This window comes from Apteryx mantelli, chromosome 31 (assembly GCF_036417845.1).
Source record: "Apteryx mantelli isolate bAptMan1 chromosome 31, bAptMan1.hap1, whole genome shotgun sequence".
Taxonomy (NCBI): domain Eukaryota; kingdom Metazoa; phylum Chordata; class Aves; order Apterygiformes; family Apterygidae; genus Apteryx; species Apteryx mantelli.
In genome coordinates, this window is record NC_090008.1 from 3119435 (window position 1) to 3143350 (window position 23916).

General features: G+C 68.0%; 5 protein-coding genes across 7 annotated transcripts; 3 read left to right on the forward strand and 2 right to left on the reverse strand.

The window, feature by feature from the left end:
• Nucleotides 1-1040: 1040 nt before the first annotated feature.
• MPZ (myelin protein zero) lies at nucleotides 1041-4299 on the forward strand. Its single transcript, XM_067313574.1, has 6 exons — nucleotides 1041-1167; nucleotides 2109-2275; nucleotides 2374-2587; nucleotides 2703-2838; nucleotides 3037-3097; nucleotides 3428-4299. Exons 1-6 carry the CDS (start codon nucleotides 1104-1106, stop codon nucleotides 3530-3532), a joined length of 747 nt encoding a protein of 248 aa, XP_067169675.1. The 5' UTR covers nucleotides 1041-1103; the 3' UTR covers nucleotides 3533-4299.
• Nucleotides 4300-8340: 4041 nt separating this feature from the next.
• PCP4L1 (Purkinje cell protein 4 like 1) lies at nucleotides 8341-11974 on the reverse strand. The gene is made up of 4 exons (XM_067313158.1): nucleotides 11895-11974; nucleotides 10152-10233; nucleotides 9169-9223; nucleotides 8341-8775 (listed from the first exon to the last, which is right to left on the reverse strand). The coding sequence occupies exons 1-4, from the start codon at nucleotides 11972-11974 to the stop codon at nucleotides 8633-8635; spliced, it is 360 nt and encodes a 119-aa protein (XP_067169259.1). The 3' UTR covers nucleotides 8341-8632.
• Nucleotides 10839-16472, forward strand: NR1I3 (nuclear receptor subfamily 1 group I member 3). Of its 2 annotated transcripts, XM_067313558.1 has the most exons (9): nucleotides 10839-10915; nucleotides 11897-12160; nucleotides 13934-14064; nucleotides 14551-14732; nucleotides 14812-15029; nucleotides 15101-15246; nucleotides 15463-15579; nucleotides 15662-15767; nucleotides 16102-16472. In XM_067313558.1, the coding sequence occupies exons 2-9, from the start codon at nucleotides 11973-11975 to the stop codon at nucleotides 16229-16231; spliced, it is 1218 nt and encodes a 405-aa protein (XP_067169659.1). In that variant the 5' UTR covers nucleotides 10839-10915; nucleotides 11897-11972; the 3' UTR covers nucleotides 16232-16472. The 2 variants fall into 2 exon arrangements, with proteins under 2 accessions (XP_067169659.1, XP_067169658.1); XM_067313557.1 differs by having other exon boundaries at nucleotides 15101-15579.
• A 369-nt stretch (nucleotides 16473-16841) lies between these two features.
• Nucleotides 16842-20217, reverse strand: TOMM40L (translocase of outer mitochondrial membrane 40 like). 2 transcript variants are annotated; one of them, XM_067313567.1, is made up of 9 exons: nucleotides 20091-20217; nucleotides 19096-19163; nucleotides 18890-18982; nucleotides 18296-18397; nucleotides 17943-18048; nucleotides 17726-17848; nucleotides 17456-17532; nucleotides 17276-17378; nucleotides 16842-17193 (listed from the first exon to the last, which is right to left on the reverse strand). In XM_067313567.1, the coding sequence occupies exons 1-9, from the start codon at nucleotides 20188-20190 to the stop codon at nucleotides 17054-17056; spliced, it is 912 nt and encodes a 303-aa protein (XP_067169668.1). In that variant the 5' UTR covers nucleotides 20191-20217; the 3' UTR covers nucleotides 16842-17053. The 2 variants fall into 2 exon arrangements, with proteins under 2 accessions (XP_067169668.1, XP_067169669.1); XM_067313568.1 differs by having other exon boundaries at nucleotides 17096-17193; nucleotides 17726-17822.
• A 1548-nt stretch (nucleotides 20218-21765) lies between these two features.
• On the forward strand, nucleotides 21766-23561 carry APOA2 (apolipoprotein A2). Its single transcript, XM_067313579.1, has 3 exons — nucleotides 21766-21844; nucleotides 23073-23318; nucleotides 23400-23561. Exons 2-3 carry the CDS (start codon nucleotides 23086-23088, stop codon nucleotides 23518-23520), a joined length of 354 nt encoding a protein of 117 aa, XP_067169680.1. The 5' UTR covers nucleotides 21766-21844; nucleotides 23073-23085; the 3' UTR covers nucleotides 23521-23561.
• The last annotated feature ends 355 nt before the right edge of the window (nucleotides 23562-23916 follow it).

Below are 23916 nucleotides of genomic sequence, written 5' to 3' on the forward strand. Positions count from 1 at the left end.
CACAGGGGTTAACATCAGCCCTGGCCTGTCGGCATCGAGGGGGTGGTGGCAGCTTGGTGGGTCCCAGCTTTGCGTGCAGCCAGGACACCAAATAGGGAAGGATTTGCCCATGATCCCACAGCTGGAGCTGGATGGCTCCGTGCCCTGGGTGACCATCTGTCATCAAGGTGGTAAATCCCCTCCAGGGAAGACAAATATCCCCGTTTCTCCCCCCATTTTGGCAGGATACATCCCTCCACAGCCAGGGCACTGCAGGTGCAGCAGGGCTGCCTGGGGAGCCCACCTCCAGTGAGGTTTTCCCCTGTGCCCAAGCACAGCCCCTCTTAGTCTCAGCAAAAGCCACCAAATTGCCAAAACCATCTCAAAGCAGCGTTTTCACCCCAAAATGGACCTGGAGCAGAGTCTCTTGAGAGTCTGCTTGGTCGTAGCTAGCAGTGCTGCTGGAAAGCCCCACGTGATGGGGTAGGACCGCAGACCTAGGGGTGCTGGAGGATGCCCAGAGCTGGATGGTGACCCTGGACACCGCCTGCCCCATGGCCCTTGCACACGCAGGGTGCTGGGAAGCGCTGGGGACCCGCGGCATGGTCCAGGCGCCGCAATCTGGATGAGGCCAGGGTCTGTGTGTCTATCCACCTGCGGGGACCAAGCCCAGGGGTGGCGGCCGGCCAGCGTTGTGTCCCAGGATGCCCCAACTTGTGGCAGAGCCGAGTGGCTCCACGTCCGTGCGTCCGTGCGTCCGTGCGCCCTTGCTCTCCGACTCCGGCCGCATTCCTGCTGAGCCGCCTCCGCCGCGGCAGGGAATGCGGCCGGACAAAGGGCGCTGTGTGCCCGGCTCCCCGCCTGCCACATGTTTTCCCCTCCTCGCCGAACACCAAACAAAATGCCCCCTTTCAGCTCGGGGTGGCCGGCACCCTCTGGCCCCCACCGCCCCGGCTGCCCGGCGCCCATTGGCCCAAGGCCGGGGCACCGCCGGCACCGTTCGGCTCTGCTTGCTCTTAAACCTCGGCACCCATCCTCCCGGCACCCTTCGGCACGGACCGCCGGGCCCCGCACACCGCCAGCCTTCCCATGCGGCTCGGAGCCGGCCGGTAACAACAACCACCATGTCGCAGGGCGCCCGGGACAGCGGGAGCCTCATCTTCCTCGTGGTGCTCCTCGCAGCGCTGGGTGAGCGGCCGCTCCAGCGAGCGGCCCCGTGGCGGGGCAGGGATGGGGGGGTGGGCGCCGGGGCATGGACTCCCATCCCGTGCCGGTGAGCTGCATTGGGTACCACGCCGGGGCTGAAATCCCGGCTGTGGACGCGGGGCTGGAGCCTGGGTGCGGAGACGGGGACCGGGGTGGGATGCTGGAGGGCAACGGAGGAAGCGGTCAGGGGATTTGGGACCTCCGGGCCGTCAGGACTGGGCTCCTGTGGTGGCCGTGGGGCCAGTGGCCACCCACGCATCTGCCTTCGGGACCGTCACCGGTGGTGGCCAAGCTCTGGGGCCGTGGGGGTGTTCAGGACGGCGTGGTGCTTCCCGCCCTCTGGCCGCGCACGGTCCTAGTTGCCGCATGGGCCGGATCCAGCCAAACCCCAGCAGGTGCTGATGTCCCCTGGTCCCCATCGCCAGGCTGTGCGAGGTCCCCAGCAATAGCCACCTCCCTGGGGGGACGGGCCCTGCCGGTCCCCCGGCCATCAGCCGAAATCGAGCTGCGCTCCTCGGGGCGATGACCCGGCGCACAACGTTTCCTTTGAGCGCCCCGGGGCGTCCCCTCGGCTGACGCCAGTCCGGCCGCAAACCCCTGCGGGCATCCCGCGGGCGAGCGGAGGCACCCGCCAAAGCCACCCGTGGTGGCACAAAGGGCCGCTGTCCCCCGCCAGCCCTTGTGCATTCACCGGGGCCAACAAAAGCCCTTTAGTGCCGGCTCCGGGTTTGGCACGGGGCCGGCACGCCGGCGCAGAGCCCCAGGGCTAGTTCGAGCAGCCGGCGGTGGCCAGCGTGCCGGGGATCCACACCAGCCGTGCATCCCCCTGCACGGCTGCTCCTGGTGCCGGGGTGCCCCCGCCAGCCGGGTTTCCCCTCGGCGCGTCAGCGGGACGATGCTGATGCCTTTTCGCCCCCTCGCAGGGCTCTCTCCGACGCTGGCCATCCACGTCTACACGCATCGGGAGGTCTACGGCACCGTGGGCTCCCACGTCACCCTCTCCTGCAGCTTCTGGTCCAGCGAATGGATCTCCGAGGACATCTCCATCACTTGGCACTTCCAGGCCGAGGGCTCCCGGGACAGCACTTCTGTAAGCGCCGTCCATCCATCCGTCCCAGTGTCAGGCCGGTCCTGCCGTGCCCGGAGCCATCCTGACCCCACTGCTTTCCTTCTCGCCTCCCCCCCCAGATATTTCACTACGCCAAGGGGCAGCCCTACATCGATGACGTGGGCACCTTCAAGGAGCGCATGGAGTGGGTGGGCAACCCGTACCGCAAGGATGGCTCCATCGTCATCCACAACCTGGACTACACCGACAACGGCACCTTCACCTGCGACGTCAAAAACCCCCCTGACATCGTGGGCAAGTCCTCCCAGGTCACGCTCTACGTCTTTGAGAAAGGTACCACGCTGGGCCAGGCTTCCCACCCCCCATCCCTGCCTCAGTTTCCCCACCGGCTTCGTGCCCGCCGTGTCCCCGGCTCTCTGGGGACTAAGGAGACCTTGTGTCCCCGCAGTGCCCACCCGGTACGGCGTTGTCCTCGGCTCCATCATCGGAGGAGCCTTGCTGCTGGTGATCGTGGTGGTGGTCCTGGTGTATCTCATCCGGTACTGCTGGTTCCGGAGGCAGGCAGCCCTGCAGAGACGGCTTAGGTGAGCGCAGGGAATATCTGGGGTGAGATGGACCCAAAATGGGGGCTGGCAGGGGAAACCGGAGCAGCGCAATAGCCAGGAGCCAGTTTTTGCAGTGGGAGCGGGTGGCTTGGAGCAGGTCGGAGCTGGGGGACCGTGCGCACCCTGGTCCCGCCGGTCTTTCTGAGCTGCCTCTCTGCATTTCTGTGCCCGGTTTAGCACCATGGAGAAAGGGAAGCTGCAGAGATCAGCCAAGGACGCGTCCAAACGCAGCCGCCAGGTGAGCGCTGGGGTCGTGGGCTCGGTTCAGGGGAGACGTGTGTAGGCAAAGCATCCCGTCCTGTGCAGATCCCAGCCCTGTAGCCTGTCACAGGGGGAAAATCCCATGGGAGCAGCCAGGAGATGATGGAAGAGGGGAAAAAGTGGCCCAGGCAAACTTTCCCTTTCGCATTTAGGGGCAAATCCCAGCTGGTGGGAGCTGGATCTCCCCAGCACGGCCGAGACTGAGGCGAGAGGGGCAAAGCGCCCGGGGCGCTGGCTGAAAAATTGGGGTTGGGGGGGTGGCCTGGGTGGCTGTCCCCGGCCCCGACGGTGCCCGTCGCACCCGCAGGCGCCCGTCCTCTACGCCATGCTGGACCACAGCCGGAGCACCAAGGCGGCGAGCGAGAAAAAGGCCAAGGGAGTCCTGGGCGATTCCCGCAAGGAGAAGAAATAGCGGTTAGCGGGCAGGGAAGGTAGCGCGGCGGCGGGCGCTGAATCCCCCCGCACCCCGAAGGTCGTCATGACCATCGAGATGGAGCTGAGGGGGGAGGCCGCCGAGGCCGCCGGCCTCCCGCCCGCCGCCAAGTCCCCGAGCAAGACCAGCCTCAAAAACGCCTTGATGAACATGATCAAGATGGACTCGGAGAAGTGACGCCCGGCCCCGGCGGCCTCTCCCGGCCCCCCCTTCCTCGAGGGAGAGGCCAGGATACGGCCCGCGGGGCGTCCTCGGGGCTCCCCGGCCGCCGGGGAGGAGCGAGGACGCAGGCGGCTCTGAGCCGCGGGACCCGGCGAGGAGCGGGGTGTGGTCCTCGCCCAGGGTCCCTCGGCCTCGGGGATGCCCAGGGGTCCCCAATCCCGGACGGGGATGCCGGGAAGACGCCCCGAAGCCCCTTGACCGGTACCTTCCACTGCGCAAACTGCTGCCCCTGCCCGGCCCCAGGCACAGGTGTAATTTTTTTCTATTTGAAGATGCAACCAATGAGTTTCGGGCCCCTTTCCCGGGCCGGTCCGATCCCCGCTTCCCTGGGGGTCCTGTGGAATCCCCACAGGCTCGCGCCGCCCCGACTGCCCCCCCCCACCCCCGAAATCTCCCGGAGGGTTTCCTTGCCCCAGCGTTGCCCCTTTTCTGGCCGTTTTCTCGTCTCTTCCCCACGACCGAGCTGCAATGACGTCGTGGGGCGGCCCCCGCCACGTCCCCTCCATCCCAATCCTGTCACCCCCTCCTCGTCCCCCTCCCTGATTAACCCCCCCCGTGACGACACATCTGATAACGTCCCCCCCCCCCTCGGCCCCTCTGCGTCGGCCAAGGCCTTTTGGAGGAGGAGAGGCTTCGGCCGGGCCCGGAGGAGCCCCCGCCGCGGCGCCCATCGTTCCGGAGTGTTTTTCTACGCCCTGTACATCCCCGAACCCGACCTTAATAAAGACTGACATCTCGAGGAGCCAAGCACCAGCCCCAGCTCGTAGCTGTCCCCCCCCCGTTCGGAGCGAGTCGCCCAGCTGGGGGGCGATGTGGGAGGAAGGTGGCCGAGCACTTGCAAACTCACTGCATGGAGCCGGGCTCCCCCGCCCCATCCCGTGGCTCCCAAAGGAAACGGGTCCCGCCGCCACTGTGCCTCAGTTTCCCTGGGTGCGGGGTGATGTCTCGCCCAAGGAGGTTTTCACCCTTCCGGCAACCGCCGGCTCACAGGGGACCAGGGATTGTCCCCAAGGCAGTGGGGACAGGGGGTGTCCTACCATGGCTGGTTGTCACCCCGGCAGCGACGGGCACCGTCCCGGCAGCGGGGCTGGACCGCGAGCCGGCGCGACCGGCCAGCTCCACACTGGAGCGGACCGGGAACGCTCCACTGCCGGCACCTGGTGCTGAAGGCCAGGGCACCATCATCATCCTCCCCAGCCTCTGGGGCAGCCAGGCCCGGACCTCCCCGACCTACGGAGCCTTCCCGCGTGGTGGCCCGCGCAAAACGGGGACTGGCCGCTGCCCGGCCCCATCGCCGGCTCTACCTACCATCGTCTTTTCCCTAATAAGCCTGCAAAGGGAGCGGGCTGCCGAGCAAGGCACCCTGGTCACGATCCCGGCGGCACCCGGAGCTGCTCCCGGGGCCTCTTCCGCCTTTTCCTTGGCCGGCCGCGTTATTTTTCTTTCCAGAGAGAGCTATTTCTGCTAAGGAGCTTTGGCTCCTGCAGGGCTGCAGGAGTTTCGCAGCGGCATCCTGGGGCCGGCTCAGCGGCGCGGGGGGGTTCGCGAGGGAAGGGGCCGGGGAGGTTTCGCTCCGGGGGGGATTCCCGGCTGCCCGGTCTCCGGTTCCCAGCTGTCGCACAGCCACCTCCCGAATTGACCCAGATCGTTTCGGTTTCCCAGGCACAGCCCTGGCACGCCGCCCATCGTAGTAACACCTTAATTAAGTCTGCGGGCGCCGGGGTTTTTCTGAGGCTCTGGCGCAGGATACACCGGGAAGGAGGCGCCGAGGGAATGAAGGAAACCCCGACGGGTCCCCAGGGTGGAGAAAGACGGACCTGATTTTCATGACAGCACCTGCGTGCAGAGGCGGCTCCTCGCCGGAACGCAGGTATCTTCAGCTGCTGTTTTTGCCAGCGTACAAAGCTCGCGCCGCGGCTGGCAGAGAGAACCGGGGCCAGGGCCACCCGGGGAAACGGCCGTCTCGCTAACGATGCGTCGGCGCTGCGCTAACGTCACCTTCAAAGCAAGCCTCAACCGGCAAAGCGAAACTTTGATGCGGGAAGAAGAGACAAATTTGGGCTTAGCGACAGCCCTGGAGAAAAGCAAAGCTGTGAAAGGGAGGTTGAAAAAGAGGGAGCGCAGGCCAGGCGAAGCGGCACCGCTGCAGGAGGCTTTGACGCCGCACGAAACCCGCGCGCCGCCGCGTTCGAAGTGGAAGCGGGCGAGTCGCGAAGTGAAATAAATGTAGCAAATGAGGGAGGATGAGTCACGGCAAAACACGAGCGCGGCGGAGCCGGCAGCTCGCGGTGCAGCCGCCAGCTGCGAGAACCAGCCCCAAATCCCAGCGCAACCTGCGCACGGCCCCCGGCTCTGCAAGCCGTGCCGGGAAAACGGAAAGGAGATCCATCTGCTCGGCACGGCCCGGGGGTCCTTCCCAGTCCCGTTTCCCTGATGATCTCCCTCTGCCCGGCTCACGCGGAGCGATTTCACGCAGGAACCGGCCCTCACAGCCCATCGTGGGGGCCTGGTGGCATTTTTCAGCTCGCGACGGCAGCAAAACGCGATGCAGCCCCTTGGGAGCCAGCTGGCACGGGCAGGTGATTATGAGGGTGATTAACGATCCCAGGAAACGAGGCAACCGAGAGCCAAAACACACCGCAAAATCTTCATCCCCAGAGGAAGAAAAGCAGCTGCCGAGGAACGGGGTGATTTATGGCAATTCTTTTATCATTGCTGTAAAAATAGTGCGATGGGAAATGAGGCCAGCTCCAGCTTTCGCAGGAACGAGGGGCTGGATGGGAGGTGCTCACCACGGGGCTGAAAACCAGCACGGATGCAAACGGGGACCGGGGAAGAGATACGAAGCAAATTCCTAAGGAACAGCCCCTCATTTTGGCTGAGAAATTAGGGGCTGCTCCAGATACAAAAAGCACGGTGAGGAGAGAGAGGAACAACCATCAGCAGGGACGTCCACGTCCCGCAGTGCCCCCGGGACCAGGACACGATCCTGCCCCAGCGATCGATGCAACGCCCTGTTCAGGATCGATATCCCCCCAGGGAGCTGGAGGGGATATGAAAGATGGATTCAGATGCAATTATTTAAAATCCCAAAGAGCCCCCGGGGGACAGAGGCGCTGGCAAAGTCTGGAGCTTTGCAAGGGGATCATGTTAAAGACGAGGAAGGAGCACGTAGTTAGAGAGAGCTTGGATGGATTTAGATTTTTGGCTGCGATCTCCTTCCCAGCACAATTGCCGGCTGAGGTGGAAGCGGTATCGGTGCCCAGGGAGCAGGGACCCATCCCAAAGGGTGAAATCCAGGCTGTTGCTGATCGGGACAGGACAGCGGGGGACAACCGAGCTGCAAAGCAAGCCTAGCTCTGGCCCCACACACACCCCAGGGGCACAGGCAAAGAAATCAGCCTTTCATACCCTCCTGGGGCAAATCCTGCCTCTCTTGCCCGCATAACCCCTTCCCAGCAGCCATCACCCCCTCGTCTGGGCAGCAGTCACCTGACAACCAGTCCCAAACACCAGGACAAACCCCCGGCCGGGACGGGGACACCACGCACCCCCCTCAGCCCCAGCTCCCGGCGTTTTATTCCCCAGCCCAGCGCTATAAACCAGCTCCTAACCACAACGGCACGCTCCCGGGGCTGAGGCGGGTGCGCCGGGAACGCTGCTCCTGGGGCAGAAATAGCTGCGGCCGGGCAGGGACACGCGGGGGTCAGGCCAGCCCTGGGAAGCGAGCCGTCCGCAGGAACAGCGCGGCCCCGGGCTGCTATTTTTAAGCAGGCGTCTCCACCCCGCTCGTCCCAGAGCGGAGGATGCCACGGGGGGGGAACGGGGTGGCAGGGACAGCGACACACAGCAGCGCGCTTCCCAGGGCAGCCCTGCTCCCTCGACACCTGCGGCGAGGCGCCCAGATCCCGAGCAGCTCTAGGTCTCTCCGGGTACCTCTTCCCGCCTCCCACAGAGCACACGGCAGCCTGCCGCTCTCCCCAGACATTTTTATTCTTTACACATGCTAGAAGAGCGTGCGCTGGGCGCAGCGCCGGCTGTGCCGCGGGGGCGCTGACCCCCTGCCAGCACAGGGACGAGGGGGACGGTGACAAAGAACACACGGGACAGGGCAGCACCATGGGACGGGGGATGCCTGGGGAACCGCGGGTTTCGCCACGCTGGGGGCTGCGAGCGCACCCGCAGCAAGGCCTGCGCCCCCAACCTTGTCCTGCTGTCCCTGCCACCACCTCACCCTTCTCCAAGGCATCCCAGGGGACAGGACAGGGGGTTTTCACCTTGTTCAGGGGACACCCGGGCCCCTCCAAGCAGCAGCTGGGTCATTCCCCACCTGTGTCCTGCCCACAGCAGCCCCCAGCACCGAACCACCACCACCACCGAGGGCAGGGAGATGGGGCTGCCCCCAGGGAAGGGCATTTCCCTGCCATTCCCTCATACAAGGGCCACATTCACCCCCAGGGACACAGGGGACCCCCGGCAACTCAGTGGGGTCTGCCCTCAGGCCACCAATCTGGCTCTACAGTCTCCCCTTGCCCCCCCCAACTACCTCCCCCCAATGGCTTCAGGGCATCCCCCCACCCCAGCAGGCAGGGCCCCAGCTCAGGGCTGGGTGAGGAGTAAGGAAAGGCCGAGCTCCCCCAAGCCGGTGGGATCCCCCCAGCCCCACATCTTTGCAGGGACAACACCACACCATCGGCACAGCTCTCTGAGGACAGAGGTGACACTGGGGAGGCAGGTGAGGCCAGGAGGGGGCCGTGCCCCCAGCCGGAGATGTGTGACGTGCAAAGAACGGGAGCCCAATCCGGGCAGGGGGGCCTGGGGCCACTGGGAGCGCAGAACTGGAGAGGCAGGTGCTGCTCAGGGCCCCGAGTCCTTTTTCCGTTTCTGGAAGCGGCGAAACTTGCCCTGGATGGCGAGCGCAGCCTTCTCCGTCTCAGGAGCGTTCAGGTCTATGTCGATCTCCTCTTCCTCCTCCACCTTCTTGGAGTTCCCGGCTTTGGCTATGGGGAAACCCAGCTGCCCCGGTTACAGCCTGGCTGCATGTGGGCACCCACCAGCCCCCCCAAACTCTGCCCAAGCAACCCCGGATGCACTCTGCAAACCCTTTCTCCACCAGCACCAGCCTGAGGCAAGGGCAGGACAGAGCGGTCTTATCCCCAAATCCAGCCGGGTGACATTCCCCACAGTGGGGTCACAAATCCCCATGGGACCTGGGGACAGGAGTGCAGGGTCCCAGCCAGCCCTCGTGGTGCAAGAGCGCTAGGAAAGCGGCTCCCGCAGAGCACAGCCAAGGCTTCCTCATCCCACCAGTGCCGCACAGCCACCGAGGCGTCTGACTGCCGTAGGGTGCTCCCAGGCCAGTCCCAAGCGACGAGGCCGCCGCGCGCCCTCACCTTTCTCCTGCCCGCCGGGGGCCTCCGCGGAGGTCGATGACTCATTGGAGCTGAGCTGCAGAGAGAAGGAAAGCGGCGTTCAGGACCTTCACGTCCCCCAACACAGCCCAAGCACACACAGCCGGGGGGGGTCCCCAAATGCCGCTATGGTCAGGCTGCAAAGCCCATATGTGGCTGCATGCCACAAGGATGATCTGAGGGCAGCGGGGAGGGCGCAGGCAGCCCTGGGGCAGGGAACCGCACTGCACACGGGACAGGGCTCAGCCCCCGTCACGGGATGCTGCATCGCTGCCGCAGCCACCAGGTTTATTGCACCGCGGTGGGCACGGGCAGGGAACGACACGATTTAATCCCCATCTGCCAGCCCCCGGGCGCCGCAGAGCCAGGTGGGATCCTGCAAGGAGCTGCCGGAGCAGGATGTCTCACCGGCTCTGCCCTGCCTGCAGCCAGCTGTGGGGCAGGCAGGCAGGCAGACAGCTTAGCTGGGCACCTGGGTCCCTCAGCGGGGGCTCCGTCACGGCTCGGGGCATCCCCGATCCGCTTAGCTGCCCCGCTGGTGGGGTTGATCCCGTCAGGAGCCCACCGGCCCGTGTCGCCAGCTGCCGCTCGGGGCCCGGCAGGTCCCTGGGTGCGCGGCCGCCCGGGGGAGCAGCAGGACCCCGAAACCCCGTGCAAAGGGGCTGGGAGCCCCCTGCCCTCCGGGAGGGCTGCTCGTTTTCAGGTCACGTCCTCCCCCCCTATCCCAGCTTGTGGCTAAAAACGGTTTTTTTCGCCCCCCTCCCCCTTTTTGGTGGGTTTTTGTTTCCATCCCGCTGCGACTTTCCCCAGGGGGCGAGTTGCCGCTGCACCGAGCCAGCCGCTCCGCTGGCCCCGTGCTGGGGGGGGGGGAGCCGCACCGGCACCGGTCCCCCAGCGCCCCCCAAAACCGGGGCCGCCCCCCAACACCCCCCCCCAAGGGGGCCGAGAGGGGCCCCCGCTCCCACCTCGAAGCCCGGCCGGGCTGGCAGCCCCGGACCGGGCACCGGTCGCACCGGTGCGGTCGCCGTCCCGGCACCGGGTCCCCCCCTCGGGACCCGCAGCCGCCCGCCCGCCCCCCCCCCCCGGTCACGTCGGGGCACCGGGGAGGGCTGAGCCGGTGCCCGCGGGGCCCCTCACCTCGCTCATGGCCGCCCCGCGCCGCCGCCCGGTGTGTAGCGCCGCGCGCGCCGCTCCCGCTTTTATAGGGGCGCCCCTGAGTGACAGCCGCGGGCAGCCAATGGAGGCGCGGGTCGCTCCCCAGGCCCCGCCTCCCCCCGCGCGCGCCTGCCGCGCACGTGCGGCAGGAGCCCCTCCCCCCGCCCCCCCCCCGGTGCCTCGACGTCGCGCGCGCCCGCGGGGCCCAGGCGTCCGGAGGGGGCCCAGGCGTCCGAGGGGACCCCGTGCCCGCAGGCTCCTCGCGCCGCCGGGGCGGGCTCGGCCCTGCCGGCGTGGCCGGGGGGACCGGGAGGCCGCCGGCACCTGCCCGCAGCGAGAGGGTCAGGGCCGCTTCGGTCAAGCAGGGCTGGGGCCGCCCGGGGAGGCCCCTCGCCCCCCCCCCCCGCCCCGGGCGCCGCCCGGCCGCGCAGCGCCGCCCCCGCCTGCTCCAACCTCCGCCAAGTTCAAGGTTCAAATTCCACCCGGGCTCCCGGTGGATCCGCGGGCTTGGCGGCGGCGGCGGCGGCGTGGAGGAGGCCGGGGGGCCCGGCAGCCCCTCGCGAGCCGCCGGCGGGTGAGCGCAGGCCGCGGGGGGAACCGGCCGCCCGTCGCGGGTGGCGCTGGGGCGCCTCGGGGGCAGCCGGGGCGGGAAGGGGCGGCCGGGAACCACGACGACGGGCGTCGTGGCCTGGGGACAGCCGGGCCGGTAGCGAGGGGCACGCAAGGGACGGGGCCGCGCGGGAGCGGGGCGGCGGGGCAGCGGCCGCAGGGTGCCAGTGGCGCCGAGCGCCCGCGGGACGGGGCGACGGCTGCCCGCCGGCCCCGGCGTTGCGCAAGCACGGTTTGTACGCACACACGCACAAGCACGCGCACGGCGCAGTGTCTGCAGTGACAGTCGCAGGGACAGCGCGGCACACGCGGCGTGAACGTCTGCAGTAATGCACACAGCTGGCATGCAATTCTGCAGTAACATGCAGGCAGCAACCTGCACGCGTGGCACGGATATCTGTGATAACGCACAAATAGACGCACGTGTAACGTCTGCAATAATACACATGGTGGGACACATCTGCAAGAGCGCGCACGCATGCATGTGCCCATCTGCGATAGCACAGCAGACGTGCAGCAATGTGCGCATGCACACGCAGCTCGTATCCGCAATAACCCCCACAAGCAGCGCGTGCACGTGGCACAGCACATCTGCAATAGCGGGCACGCAGCACAGCTGCAATGGCGCGTGCACACATGGCACATCTGCAAACATGCACGGCTGCAATAACAGCACATCTGCAGCGGCACACGCACACACGTGCATGCACGGCACGGCTGCAGACACGCACGTGCACGTACGAGCACGTCGGCAATAACGCGCACGAGCATGCGGTGCGGCGCGTTGGCAGTAAGACGCGCACACAGCGCATCTGCAAGCCCACGTGTGCAAACGGTGACCACGGTCCCCGTGGTGGGGACCTGCCAGCTGGGAGGGAGAGCACCACACCTGTGTGTGCATGAACACATGTGTGTGCACATGTATTTGCATGCCCTTATCCTACAGGCTCTCTCCTCGCTGCGGGCCCCCCTGGGGTCCGGGCGGCATCGGCCGGAGCGTGGCCATCCCCACAGCCTCAGCCATGTCCGTGTCCAGCCCCTCGGACCTGGAGAGCAGCCTGGGCGACAGTCCCTGCGCACAAGGCCACCGGGCCACCGAGAGGGAGGACACGGAGCCCGACGAGGAGAAGATCTGTGCCGTGTGCGGGGACCGAGCCACCGGCTACCACTTCCATGTCATGACCTGTGAGGGCTGCAAAGGCTTCTTCAGGTGGGTGCCGCAGCCAGGCCACAGCATGGCACAGGGTGGGACGGGGTGCCAGGGGATGGGACAGGTCCACACACGACAGGACGGGACAGGATGGGATGGGGTGAGAAGAGATGACGTGGGACAGAATGGGACGGGATGGAACAAGATGTGATGGGACAGGCCAGGATGGGATGGAATGGAACAAGATGGGATGGGACAAGGTGGGGCAGGACGGGATGGAACAAGATGCGATGGGACAGGCCAGGATGGGATGGAATGGAACAAGATGGGATGGGACAAGGTGGGGCAGGACGGGATGGAACAAGATGCGATGGGACAGGCCAGGATGGGATGGAATGGAACAAGATGGGATGGGACAAGGTGGGGCAGGACGGGATGGAACAAGATGCGATGGGACAGGCCAGGATGGGATGGAATGGAACAAGATGGGATGGGACAAGGTGGGGCAGGACGGGATGGAACAAGATGCGATGGGACAGGCCAGGATGGGATGGAATGGAACAAGATGGGATGGGACAAGGTGGGGCAGGACGGGATGGAACAAGATGTGATGGGAAAGGACAGGATGGGATGGGATGGTGTCATGAAAGGAGTGATGCACTTCACTCCTAAGAGGGAAGCAGCACTACGTTTATTGCAGTAAGACAGCGACTTAACAAAGTTCAGTCGTGCATAAGAACGATTTAACGAGGTTCGATTGGCAAGGTTCACTCAGTTATTTACCGCATGAAGGACAGGGTCAGATGCATGCACAATGGAGACCCTCCCGTTGAGTCACGAGGTTCAGACTGGACCCCCTTGCTTTCTAAACTCCTTCCGAGAGGAGCCAAGGTGCGGCTGAATCCAGTCCTAGTCTCAGACTTGGTCAACGGCTTATGTCTAAGGAATTATGTGCGCGATTAGTCAGAGATATAACTCAGCAAAGTTTCGCGAAGTTCGCAAAAGTTCAGCATGCTATTAATCACTTCCCGAGGATCTGTCACGAGTAAGGAATCTCTCAGCCTCGAGGAGGAACCTTGAGAGGCGTCCCTGCTCAAGAGGAGGTTCTGCAGTGCAGCCCGCTGCGAAGCAGGAGAGCTCAAGGGCTCTGGGCTGCCCCCTATTTCTGGGGGGGAGATGATTGACTCATCGTCATATTTGCATGCTAGACGGGCCTTAGTTGGCGCACGCTCAACTAGCCCCTGCGTCTGTGCTGTTTACAGGGAGGTCAGGTTGAGGGGGAGAGAGCACATCAATGGGGGGGAAGAGCACACCATCACAGGTGGGATGGGGCAACAAGGAGCAGGACAAGATGGAATGGGACAGGACAAGAGGGTCGGGGTGGGATGAGATGGGACAGGACGGGACAGGACAGGAGGGTCAGGTGGGATGAGGTGGGACAGGACAGGATGGGACAGGACAGGACAGGATGGAATGGGACAAGATGGGATGGGACAGAACAGTAAGGTCAGGAGTGAGATGGGACAGGACAGGACAGGATGGGACAAGACAGGATGGGATGCTCTCAGGCCTGTGCTCAAACAGCCCAGCTTCTCCAAGGCAGGCCAGTGGCAGGGTCCTGGGGGCAAGGGGTGCCCCCCACCCCGGCAAATCCTGCCCCACAGCCGCTCCAGGGTACCAGCGGGCGCGGGGTGGCCCTTCTGTCACCACACAGACCCATCCTGGGCCAGGCTGGGGGGCACGAACCGCTTGTCTGCAGGGCCCCAGGCACCGCGGCACGGCCGGAGGCTCTGGCCCGTGCCCACCCTGCTCCGTGTCCCCGTGCCCCTCCAGGCGGTCCATCAACAAGGGCGTCCACTTCACCTGCCCCTTCGCCCGGAGCTGCCCTGTCACCAAGGCCAAGCGGAGGCAGTGCCAGGCCTGCCGCCTCCAGAAGTGCATTGACGTGGGCATGAGGAAGGACAGTGAGTGCGGCCAGCCCCGGCGGCCCTAGGGGACAGGGGACAGCAGGGGGGCTTGGGTGGGATGGCAGGGAGGGCATGGGGGAAGAGGCGATGGGGGGAGAAGGGACAGGATCACCTGGCTGGCACGGATGGGGTGACCTGAGTGGGACAGATGGGAGGACACAGGGACAGAGGGCACAACAGGGGGACCTTGGTGGGAAAGGGGGGACCTATGTGGGATGTTGGGGGACATGGAATGGAGAAGACAGTCTGGGTAGGATGGCAGGGGGAGACATGGTGGCAGAAGGGATGGGGGGACCTAGGGGAGAGGGGACAGCAAGGTGACTGGGGGATATAGATAAGAACAGGGAGATGCAGGGAAGAGGGTGTGGGATTGGTCACCTCTCGCTGGTAGGGTCTTCCCCCCCACCATGTCCCTGAGCCAAGGCGAGGACCCGGGTGTCCTGCCCGCCCCCACGGAGCTGACCCAGCCCCCCGGTGCCGCAGTGATCATGTCGGAGGAGGCGCTGCGGACACGGCGAGCGCTGCGGCGGCAGCGGCGGCTGGCGCGGGAGGCGCTGGGGCAGCCCAGGGGGCTCACGGCGGAGCAGCAGGAGCTCATCAGCATCCTCATCACGGCCCACAAGAGGAACTTCGACTCCAGCTTCTCCCAGTTCGTGCACTACCGGGTGAGTGGGGCCGCGGGAGCCCGGCGGCGCCCACCCAGAAGGTCCCGGCCCACCGCTAACGCCCTGCCACCTTCGCCAGCCCGCCGTGCGGCTCTACATCCACAGCCCGCGTCCCCGCAGCCCGCTGGAGCCTGGCAGTCTCTCCTTGTCGCCGCTGGCAGTGGTGTCCCCAGAGCCGGACTGCCTGGCTGAGGACGTGCTGCCCGACGTCTTCTCCATGCTGCCCCACTTCGCCGACCTCAGCACCTTCATGATCCAGCAGGTCATCAAATTCGCCAAGGAGATCCCAGCCTTCAGGTCAGCACAGGCACGGCGTGGGCATCCCCATCCCCTCGTCCTGGCTTTGACATCTCAGTGTCTCCCGGTAGGAGCTTGCCCATCGACGACCAGATCTCACTGCTCAAAGGTGCCACTTTGGAGATCTGCCAGATCCAATTCAACACGGTCTTCAACGAGGAGACCAACGCCTGGGAGTGCGGGCAGCACTGCTACACCATCCAAGACGGGGCCCTGGGTGAGCTGGCACGGGCACGGGGTAGCACCGGGGCAGGGATGAGGGGCAGCAGCTGCCCGGGGCTGCCCCACAGGGTCAGGGCAGCCAAGGAGGGTGTTGACACTGGGTCCAGGGACTCCCCACGGGAAGGGAAAAGTAAGAGACATCCGTGCATGGCTCCAATTCCTCCGCCGGGCTGCTGGCCCAGCTCCCCCGTCACCACCACACTCTCCCCAGCTGGGTTTCAGCAGATCTACCTGGAGCCGCTGCTCAAGTTCCACATCAGCCTGAAGAAGCTGCGGCTGCATGAGGCCGAGTACGTCCTGCTCCAGGCCATCCTCCTCTTCTCACCAGGTAGGGGGCCTTGGCAGGCACAGCGGGGACATCCCACCCCCCATGGGTCCCTGGCTCATGGCCACCCACCTGGCGCTTGCAGACCACGCGGGCATTGCTCAGCGGGAGTTCATCGACCAGCTCCAGGAGAAGGTGGCCCTCACGCTCAAGAGCTACATCGACCACCAGCACCCCATGCCCGAGGGCAGGTAGGTGCCGGGGATGGGACAGGGTGGACACCTCTTCCTGGAGCCCCAGTGGCACCAGGGCACCCCTCACTTTGCCACTGGGGACTGGCATCACAGATCTGCCCGTGAGGCATCCCAACCCTGCCTGGGTGGGATGGGAGCATGGCCCATGGATCCAGGGGGTGCCCGTGGGCACAGGCAGAGCCTGGCAGGGTTGGCATGGCCACGGTCCCACCGTGCTCGGTGCGGAAACCCCCTGCGGCTCAGCCCAGCCTCTCCAACGGGGGCAGCGGTGCCTGGTTCTGCCCCCGCCAGGGGCACGGACAGGCTGAGCCGGGCACCTTCCCCCCGTCAGGTTTCTCTATGCAAAGCTGCTGCTGCTGCTGACGGAGCTGCAGACGCTGAAGGTGGAGAACACGCGGCAGATACTGCACATCCAGGACCTGTCCTCCATGACGCCGCTGCTCTCCGAAATCATCAGCTAGAGCCCGCGCCGCCAGTCGCCCCGTCAAAGCCCCACGGCCTGCACGTCAAGCCCTGGCCCCTGCAGCGGGCCGGTGGCACCGGCCTTGTCCCACCCCGTCGAGCTGGGCGCCAGCACCGCTTCCTGCTCGGCACCAGCCAAGCCTGGTCCCTCCAGCCGCCGGCGCTGGCCGTGCCTACGGAGCCGGCGCCCACTGGGTACCAGCGCACTTTACAGGGTAGAGTAAAGCTCCTTTATTTTTCCAGGCTGTGTGGGTGCGTTTGTGTGAACGCAGCCCTGGCTCCGGGCGCTGCCGGATACTTCCAGCCCATGCCATGTCCTCTACTGCCCAGAGCAGCTCTGCACCCACCTGGAGGGAAACTGAGGCTAGGGAGAGGCAGGAGCAGAAGGAAACAGGGATGCTCGAGGAGGGCAGCACGGGTGAGAGCCAGGGACCACGCGGGACCCTCCCTGCGGAAGACGGAGGCTCCCAGGGCCCGGGCAGCAAGTCTGCCCGTCGCTCCCCCCCCCCACCCGCCCAAAAAAAGCAGCCGCTCCTCAGCCCCAAGGCTTTAATAGCTCACAAGCCGTCACACGCTGTCACACAGTGTCCCCCAGTGGCGAGGGACCGGCGCCCCCCTGCCCACAGCCCCCCCCCCCCAGCCCCGGCAGCACAGTCAGTCCTGGGGCTGGGGTCGGTCGCCCCCGCGGGCGACGGGCCCGTGGGGCGAGAGCGGGGCCCCGGCCCGCGCCCTCGCAGCGCCAAAGCTCCCTGAGCAGGAAGGTGGCCGGAGCCGCCAGCCCGCGCACGGGCGCTCGCTCTGCCTGGGCACCCGCAGCCTCCTCAACCCACGATGACACTGAAGCCGCAGTGGAAACGGTTCTTCCAGTGGTTGAGGAAGGCGCCCAGAGCCAGGGTGACGGGCAGGGGGGGCAATTTCTTCTCCAGCACCCCCCCTACGCACCAGTTACTGTCCAGGAGCCCTGTACGGGGTGGGGGGGGACAGGCGTGAGCGACTGCAAGCACCCACGGGTGTTGGGGTGCTCGGCCCAGCTCCTCGCTCACCTCTGAAGACCATGTTGGCCTGCGGCAGGTTGAGCTGGTAGCCGAAGGCGAAGGTGGTGTCCTGCAGCCGCGTGTTGGCCTCCAGCTCCACCCCAACCTGGACCTGGCAGGGGGGGGGGGAAAGGAGCGTGAGGCCCCGCGGGGGCAACGCGAGCCAGCGGGCGCACGGGCCCCGCTCACCTGCTCGTTGGCTTTGTGGTAGTAGCTGGCATGGGCGCCGCCGTACCCGATGTTCAGCGTCGCCACCCACTTGAGAGCTGGAAAAAGAAAAGAAGCCCACAGGGCCGAGGGGAGCCGGGACATCCCTGGGGACGGCAGGGTGGTCACCATGCTCAGGAGATGGGACAGAGCTTAGGGCAGGGGTGGTGGCCCCGTGCTGGACCTGTGGGCTCTCCCCATGGTCCTTTTGAGCACGGGATGCGCCAACTCGCCCCGTGCTTCCCCGCGTACCCGTGTATTTCCCCGCCAGCGTGACGATGGCTCCCTCCTCGCCGGGCCGCCGGTGATAAACCATCTCTCCGCCCAGCACCAGGCGGGAGGTCACGCTCTGCAGGAAGTGGGCCACCATGATCACTGTGGGGACAGCGAAGCCCTCAGCGCCCGGGAGCCGCTCTGCGCTGCGGCCCCACGAGCGCCGGCTGAGCCGGAGCCCGAGCGCCCTGCTCACCGGATTCGCTGAGGAGGTCAGGGTTGCCCAGCGTGAGGGTGGCCGTGCAGTCGTCCCCCCGGTACTCGCCGTCAAACTGCCACGTCATGAACTTGGACTGATGGGTCTGGAAGGGGATCGGCACCGCAACGGGGTCCTGCTGCAGCTCGGCCCGGAGCCGGGCAGCATCACCGTCCCACGGAGGGGGACAGACTGGGATGCCAGTGCCAGGGTGGGCTGCGAGGTCCCTCTCGGCACTGGGCTCACCGTGATCGGCCGGCACCACCTCCAGGCTCCAGCAGGCCGGACCGACGGAGACATCCCGCCACCCAGCGCGGTGCCCCCACCCCGGGGAGCCTCCCACCCGGCCCCACCTGGAAGACAGCTTTGGTTCGGATCCGCTCCGCCACGAGGTGCAGCACCTGGGCGTTGAGGCTGCCGCAGTTATCCATGTCCCCGACCAGCGTGGGGAAGGCCTGCGGGATGGGGTGCGCTGAGCCGCGGTGGCAGAGGGGACACGGAGTCCCCCTGCCCCACCGCGGGCACCCTGGCCCCCCCCCCCACGCTGGAGACACCCATCCAGGACCCTGCAGCAGATCCAGCAGCCCCTACTTGAGCCAAGGATCCCTTTGCCCCGAGGCCAGGGGTAAACCCCCACCCCAGCCTAGGAGCACCCCCAGCTCACCCAAACCCATCCCATTTGCAGCCTAGCGGTCCTCCCAGGGCCACCCAGTGTCCCCTGGCCACCCAGACCGTCCTCCCAAGGGGACCCTGTGATCAGCCGTGCTGCACAGGAGGGATAAAACCCCGGTGGCACCAAGCCCTGAGCTTCTTCCCGCACGGTTGGCAGCCCCCCCAGCGCAGGAGCCAGGACCCCAACTCCCATTTCTTGGCCAGGACAGGGCCCGGGAGCCTCCGGGGACGTTGCCCGCGGGGGCCGCAGCGCCCCCCCCCCGCGCCCCGCTCACCTCAGTGGGGCTGAGCTGCCGGTCGCCCACGTACGTGGCGTTGAAGTGGTAGTTGGAAGGACCGAGGGTGCTCATGTGGACGGTGTGGGTCACCTACAGGGGCGGCAGGTCAGCGGGGGTCACGGCATCGGCCCCGGCCCTCTCCCACACCCCCCCGGGGGGGGCTCTGTCCCCGCGGGGGGCCGCGGCCAGCAGCTGCCACCGACCTGGAAGTGGCTGCTCAGCGCTTTGTTGACGATGAGCTTCACCCCCTCCATCTGCTGGGGGAAAACCTCTGCGGGGGGAGCGGGCTCAGCGCAGGGGACGTCCCCTGGCGGGGCCACCCGCTGCTGCCCCACCGCACGCCGGGACCCCCCCGAAGCCACCCAGATGCCAGGACAACCCCCCCCCCAAGGCCACCTGGTGCTGTCCCCCCCACACCCGTGCCAGGATCCTCCAGGCCAGCCCCCCCATGGCTGTCACACACACACCCTGGTGTCACCCCCATGCCAGGACCCCCCCCCCCCCAAGGGCCACCTGCCACTACTGCTCCTCTCGGGACACTGGGACACCGCATCCCCTCCCCGTGTCACCCACACACCCGGGACCCTGTGTCCCCCCAGTGTCACCTGCACACCCCGGACCCCCCAGCCAGTGCCAGGCCTGTCCCCCCTAGTGTCACCTGCACACCCCGGACCCTGTGTCCCCCCAGTGTCACCCGCACACCCCAGACCCCCTGGCCAGTGCCAGGCCTGTCCCCCCTAGTGTCACCTGCACACCCCAGACCCTGTGTCCCCCCAGTGTCACCCGCACACCCCAGACCCCCCGGCCAGTGCCAGGCCTGTCCCCCCCACTGGTGTCACCCACACACCCGGGACCCTGTGTCCCCCTGGTGTCACCTGCACACCCAGGACCCCCCGGCCGGTGCCAGGCCTGTCCCCCCTAGTGTCACCCGCACACCCTGGACCCCCCAGCCGGTGCCAGGCCTGTCCTCCCCCCGGTGTCACCTGCACACCCCGGACCCCCCGGCCAGTGCCAGGCCTGTCCCCCGCCCGGTGTCACCCGCACACCTGGGACCCTGTCCCCCCCCGGTGTCACCTGCACACCCGGGCCCCTCCCGGCCGGTGCCAGGCCTGTCCCCCCCCCCAATGGCGACACAGGACCCCCCACCACCCACGAGCCCCAAGCCCGGTCCCGGTGCCCCCCCGGCCCCGGCGCCCACCTTTGCACTGCCGGTGCAGCTCGTCGAAGCTGCCGGGGTTACCGAGCGGCTCCCCCCGGCGCGGCGCCCGGCGAGCAGCGGGGCCCAGCACGTTGCCCATGGCCGCGGCCCCGGCCCCGGCCCCGGCCCCGGCCCCGGCCCCGGCGCGGCGGCTCAGCGGGCGGCGGGCGGCGGCGGCCCCCGGCCGGGCATGGCGGCCCCGGCGGCGCGGCCCTACCCCCGCTCGCTCCCCCTGATCTTGATGGGCGCCGCCATCTTGGACGCGGGCGCCACCGCCGCACCCAGAAGCGACTTCACGAGGCCGCTCCCGCCCCGAGGGCGCCGCCGCCATCTTTGGAGCGGGCAACGCTCGCCGGCAATTGGCTGAAGCGGCGAGCGCTCAAAGCCCATTGGCTGAGACGAGGCCCGTGGGCCCAGGCCCCTCTCGGGGCCGTTCCGCGTGTGCCACGTCCCCCCCCTCCGGGGGTCACCGACATGGGGCCCCCGACCGGCACCCCCGTTCCCTCCGGCCGCCTCCCCGGGGCTGGGCCTGGCAGCCAACCCTGCTACCTCCCTCCCTGCCCCCTGGGTGGCCTGTGTGGGCTGAGCCACTGCGTAGCCCCGTGTCCCTCCCCGTGTCCCCTGGCCATGGTCCACGTCCCCTCCCTGTGTTCCCAACTCCTTGTCATCTCCCCATGTCCCCTGGCTGCATCCCCGTGTCCCCTCCCCATGTCCCCAGCCCCATGTTCCCTCCCTGCATCCCCATGTCCCCTCCCCATGTCCCCTCCCCGCGTCCCCAGTCCCGTGCCCCGCTCCCTGTGTCCCTGGCTGTCCCCCACGTCCTGTCTCCCTGGGTGCTCCCCGTGTCCCCTGGCCGTGCTGCCATCGCCAAGCTTTCCCGGAAAGGGGTGACACCGGCGGGGGGTCGGCAAGGGGCGCCATGGGGCGCGGGGGGGGCCAGGGCGGTGCTGGCCGCCCTTGGGGGGCCTCCGGGTCTTTGCCCCCGGTGCCACGTGGGGCGGCAGCAGTCGCCCGCTCCCCCTCCGCTGCGTCACACTGTCACGTTGGTGGCCGAGGGTCAGCGATAAGGCGGATGCCGACCTTGGCCCCGTGCAAGGGGCGGCCAGGCAGCGCGGGGGCCTCAGCCCCGGCTCCAGGGACCCCTGCCGTGGGGCAGGTGGTGGGTGCCACCGGGCATCTGCATGCCCCAGGGCTCCCACGGGCTGTGCAGCTGCCACGGGCCATGGGGTGACAACGTGCCACGGGGCTGCAACAGGCCACAGAGCTACCACGCGCTATGGGGCTACAACGCGCCGTGGGGCTACAACACGCCGTGGGGCTACAACGTGCCGTGGGGCTGCGATGCGATGCGGGTCCAGACTGTGCCAGGGGGGCTCGGCCAAGCCCTAGGGCCACAACATGCCGTGGGGCCACCGCGTGCCCGGGGTGCCACCAGCTGAGCCGCCCCACACCGAGGGGTCCCGGATGCGGAGGCTGGTGCCACAGGCGCCGCAGCCGCCGGGGACCCCCTGGCAAGGGGCCACCGCCAGCTCCACGCCGGCATCCCCCCCACCCGTGTCCCCCCCCCACCCCACCCCCAGCTGCGGGGCCGCTCCACGGCAGGGCCTCGTCCCCGGCGGTGACCCTTAGCCCCACGGTGTTTACCTGGGAGCTGGGGCCGGCGCGGGGGGCGGGAGCTGCCCGGGGGATAAAAGCGCCCGCGGTCCCCAGGGCAGCACCCGTGGGGCCCCCGCAGCCCTCAGAGCCCTGCCCAGGTGAGGGGGCAGCTGGCACCCAGGCAGCAATGGGGCAGCAGTGGGTGGGGAGGGGGCAGAGGGGGACAGCGGTGCCGTGGGGCAGAAGGGGGCAGGACCGGGGCAGCAGGGGACAGGCGAGCTGTGGGGCAGCAATGGGACAGGGAAGGGGCAGGATGAGGACAGCAGGGCTGTGGGGCAGGAATAGGGCTGGGATGGGGCAGGAATGGGGCCGGATGGGGACAGCAGGGCTGTGGGGCAGGACAGGGCTGGCGGCACCATGGGGCAGGATGGAGATGGTGACGCCGTGGGGTGGGACAGGAATGGCAGCGCCATCGGGCAGGACGGGGATGGCAGTGCTGTGGGGCAGGAGAGGGCAGACCCTGGGAGTGCTGTGGGGTGGGGGGGGCAGACCCTGGGGGTGCCATGGGGCAGGAGGGGGCAGACCCTGAGGGTGCCATAGGGCAGGAGTGGGGTCGGGGGGGGGCAGACCCTGAGGGTGCTGTGGGGCAGGAAGGGGTAGGACAGGGATGGCAGTGCTGGGGGGGGGGGGAACGGACCCCTAGGGGTTCCGTGGGGTGGGAGTGGGCAGATCCTGGGGGTACCATGGGGAGGGGGGGCAGACCCTGGGGATGCCGTGGGTTGGGGGGGGGGCAGACCCTGGAGGTGCCATGGGGCAGGGGGGGCAGACCCTAGGGGTGCTGTGGGGCAGGGGGGGCAGACCCTGGGCGTGCCGTGGGGAGGGGGGCCGACCCTGGAGGTGCCGTGGGGTGGGGGGGGGGCAGACCCTGGGGGTGCCATGGGGAGGGGGGGCAGACCCTGGGCGTGCCGTGGGGAGGGGGGCCGACCCTGGAGGTGCCGTGGGGTGGGGGGGTCAGACCCTAGGGGTGCTGTGGGGCAGAGAGGAGCAGCCCCTGGAAGTGCCATGGGGGGGGGGGCAGACCCTAGGGGTGCCATGGGGCAGGAGGGGGGCAGATCCTGGGGATACCATGGGCGGGGGGGGGGGCAGACCCTGGGGGTACCATGGGGTGGGGGGAGCAGACCCTGGGGGGGCTGTGAGGCAGGGGGGGGCAGACTCTGGGGGTGCCATGGGGCAGGAGGGGGGCAGACCCGGGGTTGCCCCCACCCCTGCCCCCAGCACAGCCCCGTGCAGGGCCTGAGCCCTCACGAGGACCCCCAACACCCGCCTTCCCCCCCGCTCGGGCCCCCCGGGACGCCCCCCGCCGCCCAGCGCCCGCCTGCCCCGCAGCCCCGCGGCCGCGATGAAGGTGCTGGCGGTGGCGGCGTTGGCGCTGCTGGGCGCCTGCTGCCTGGAAGGCGCCGCGGTGAGGCGGGAGGCCGAGGCGCCCGGCGCGGCCGCCAGCGAGGCGCAGCTGGAGGCGCGCGTGGAGGCCGCCTTCGACGCGCTGGAGCTGCACCTGCGGACGCTCTCCGACTACGTCACCAAGGAGCTGCCCGACAAGCTCAAGGCGCAGGAGATGAAGCAGCAGGCCAAGTGCGCCGGGCGGCCGAGCGGGCGAGCGGGCCCAGGCCCCCGCGCGCCGCCCTGACGCCCGCCGCTCTCCCCCCACCCCAGGGTCTATCTGGAGCGAGCCAGCCAGCACTTCGCGCCCCTGGCCGCGGAGCTGCGCACCGGCGCCTTCGAGCTCTTCTCCCAGCTGCTGGATTTCGGCAAGCGGGCGGTGCAGCGGCCCTGAGCGGCGCCCGCCCGGCCCCCAATAAAGGCGTCTTGAGCCACCGCCGCCGCCATGTCACTCGTGCTGCCGCGGGGACCCGTCCCTCACAGTGTGGCCCTGGGGGTGCCGGAGGTGCTGCCCGCGGGTCCCTGCTGCGAGGTGACCCTGGCCCCCTGGTGTGCTGTCCCCAGGGTGTCCCTCGGCCATGCAGGGGACGTGGGGGAAGGGGACACTGCTGGAGCCAGACGGGCTGAGCGGGGCTCACAAGTGGGGCAGCGGGAGGGAACCGGCCCCAGGGAGCCCCCAGGTGGGAGGACGTGATGGGCACAGCTGAGACCCGATGGACTCAGCGCTGCCAGCACTAAGGATGGCAGCACTGGGAGCAACCCCTCCCCTCGCGTCACGGCCTGTCGGTCC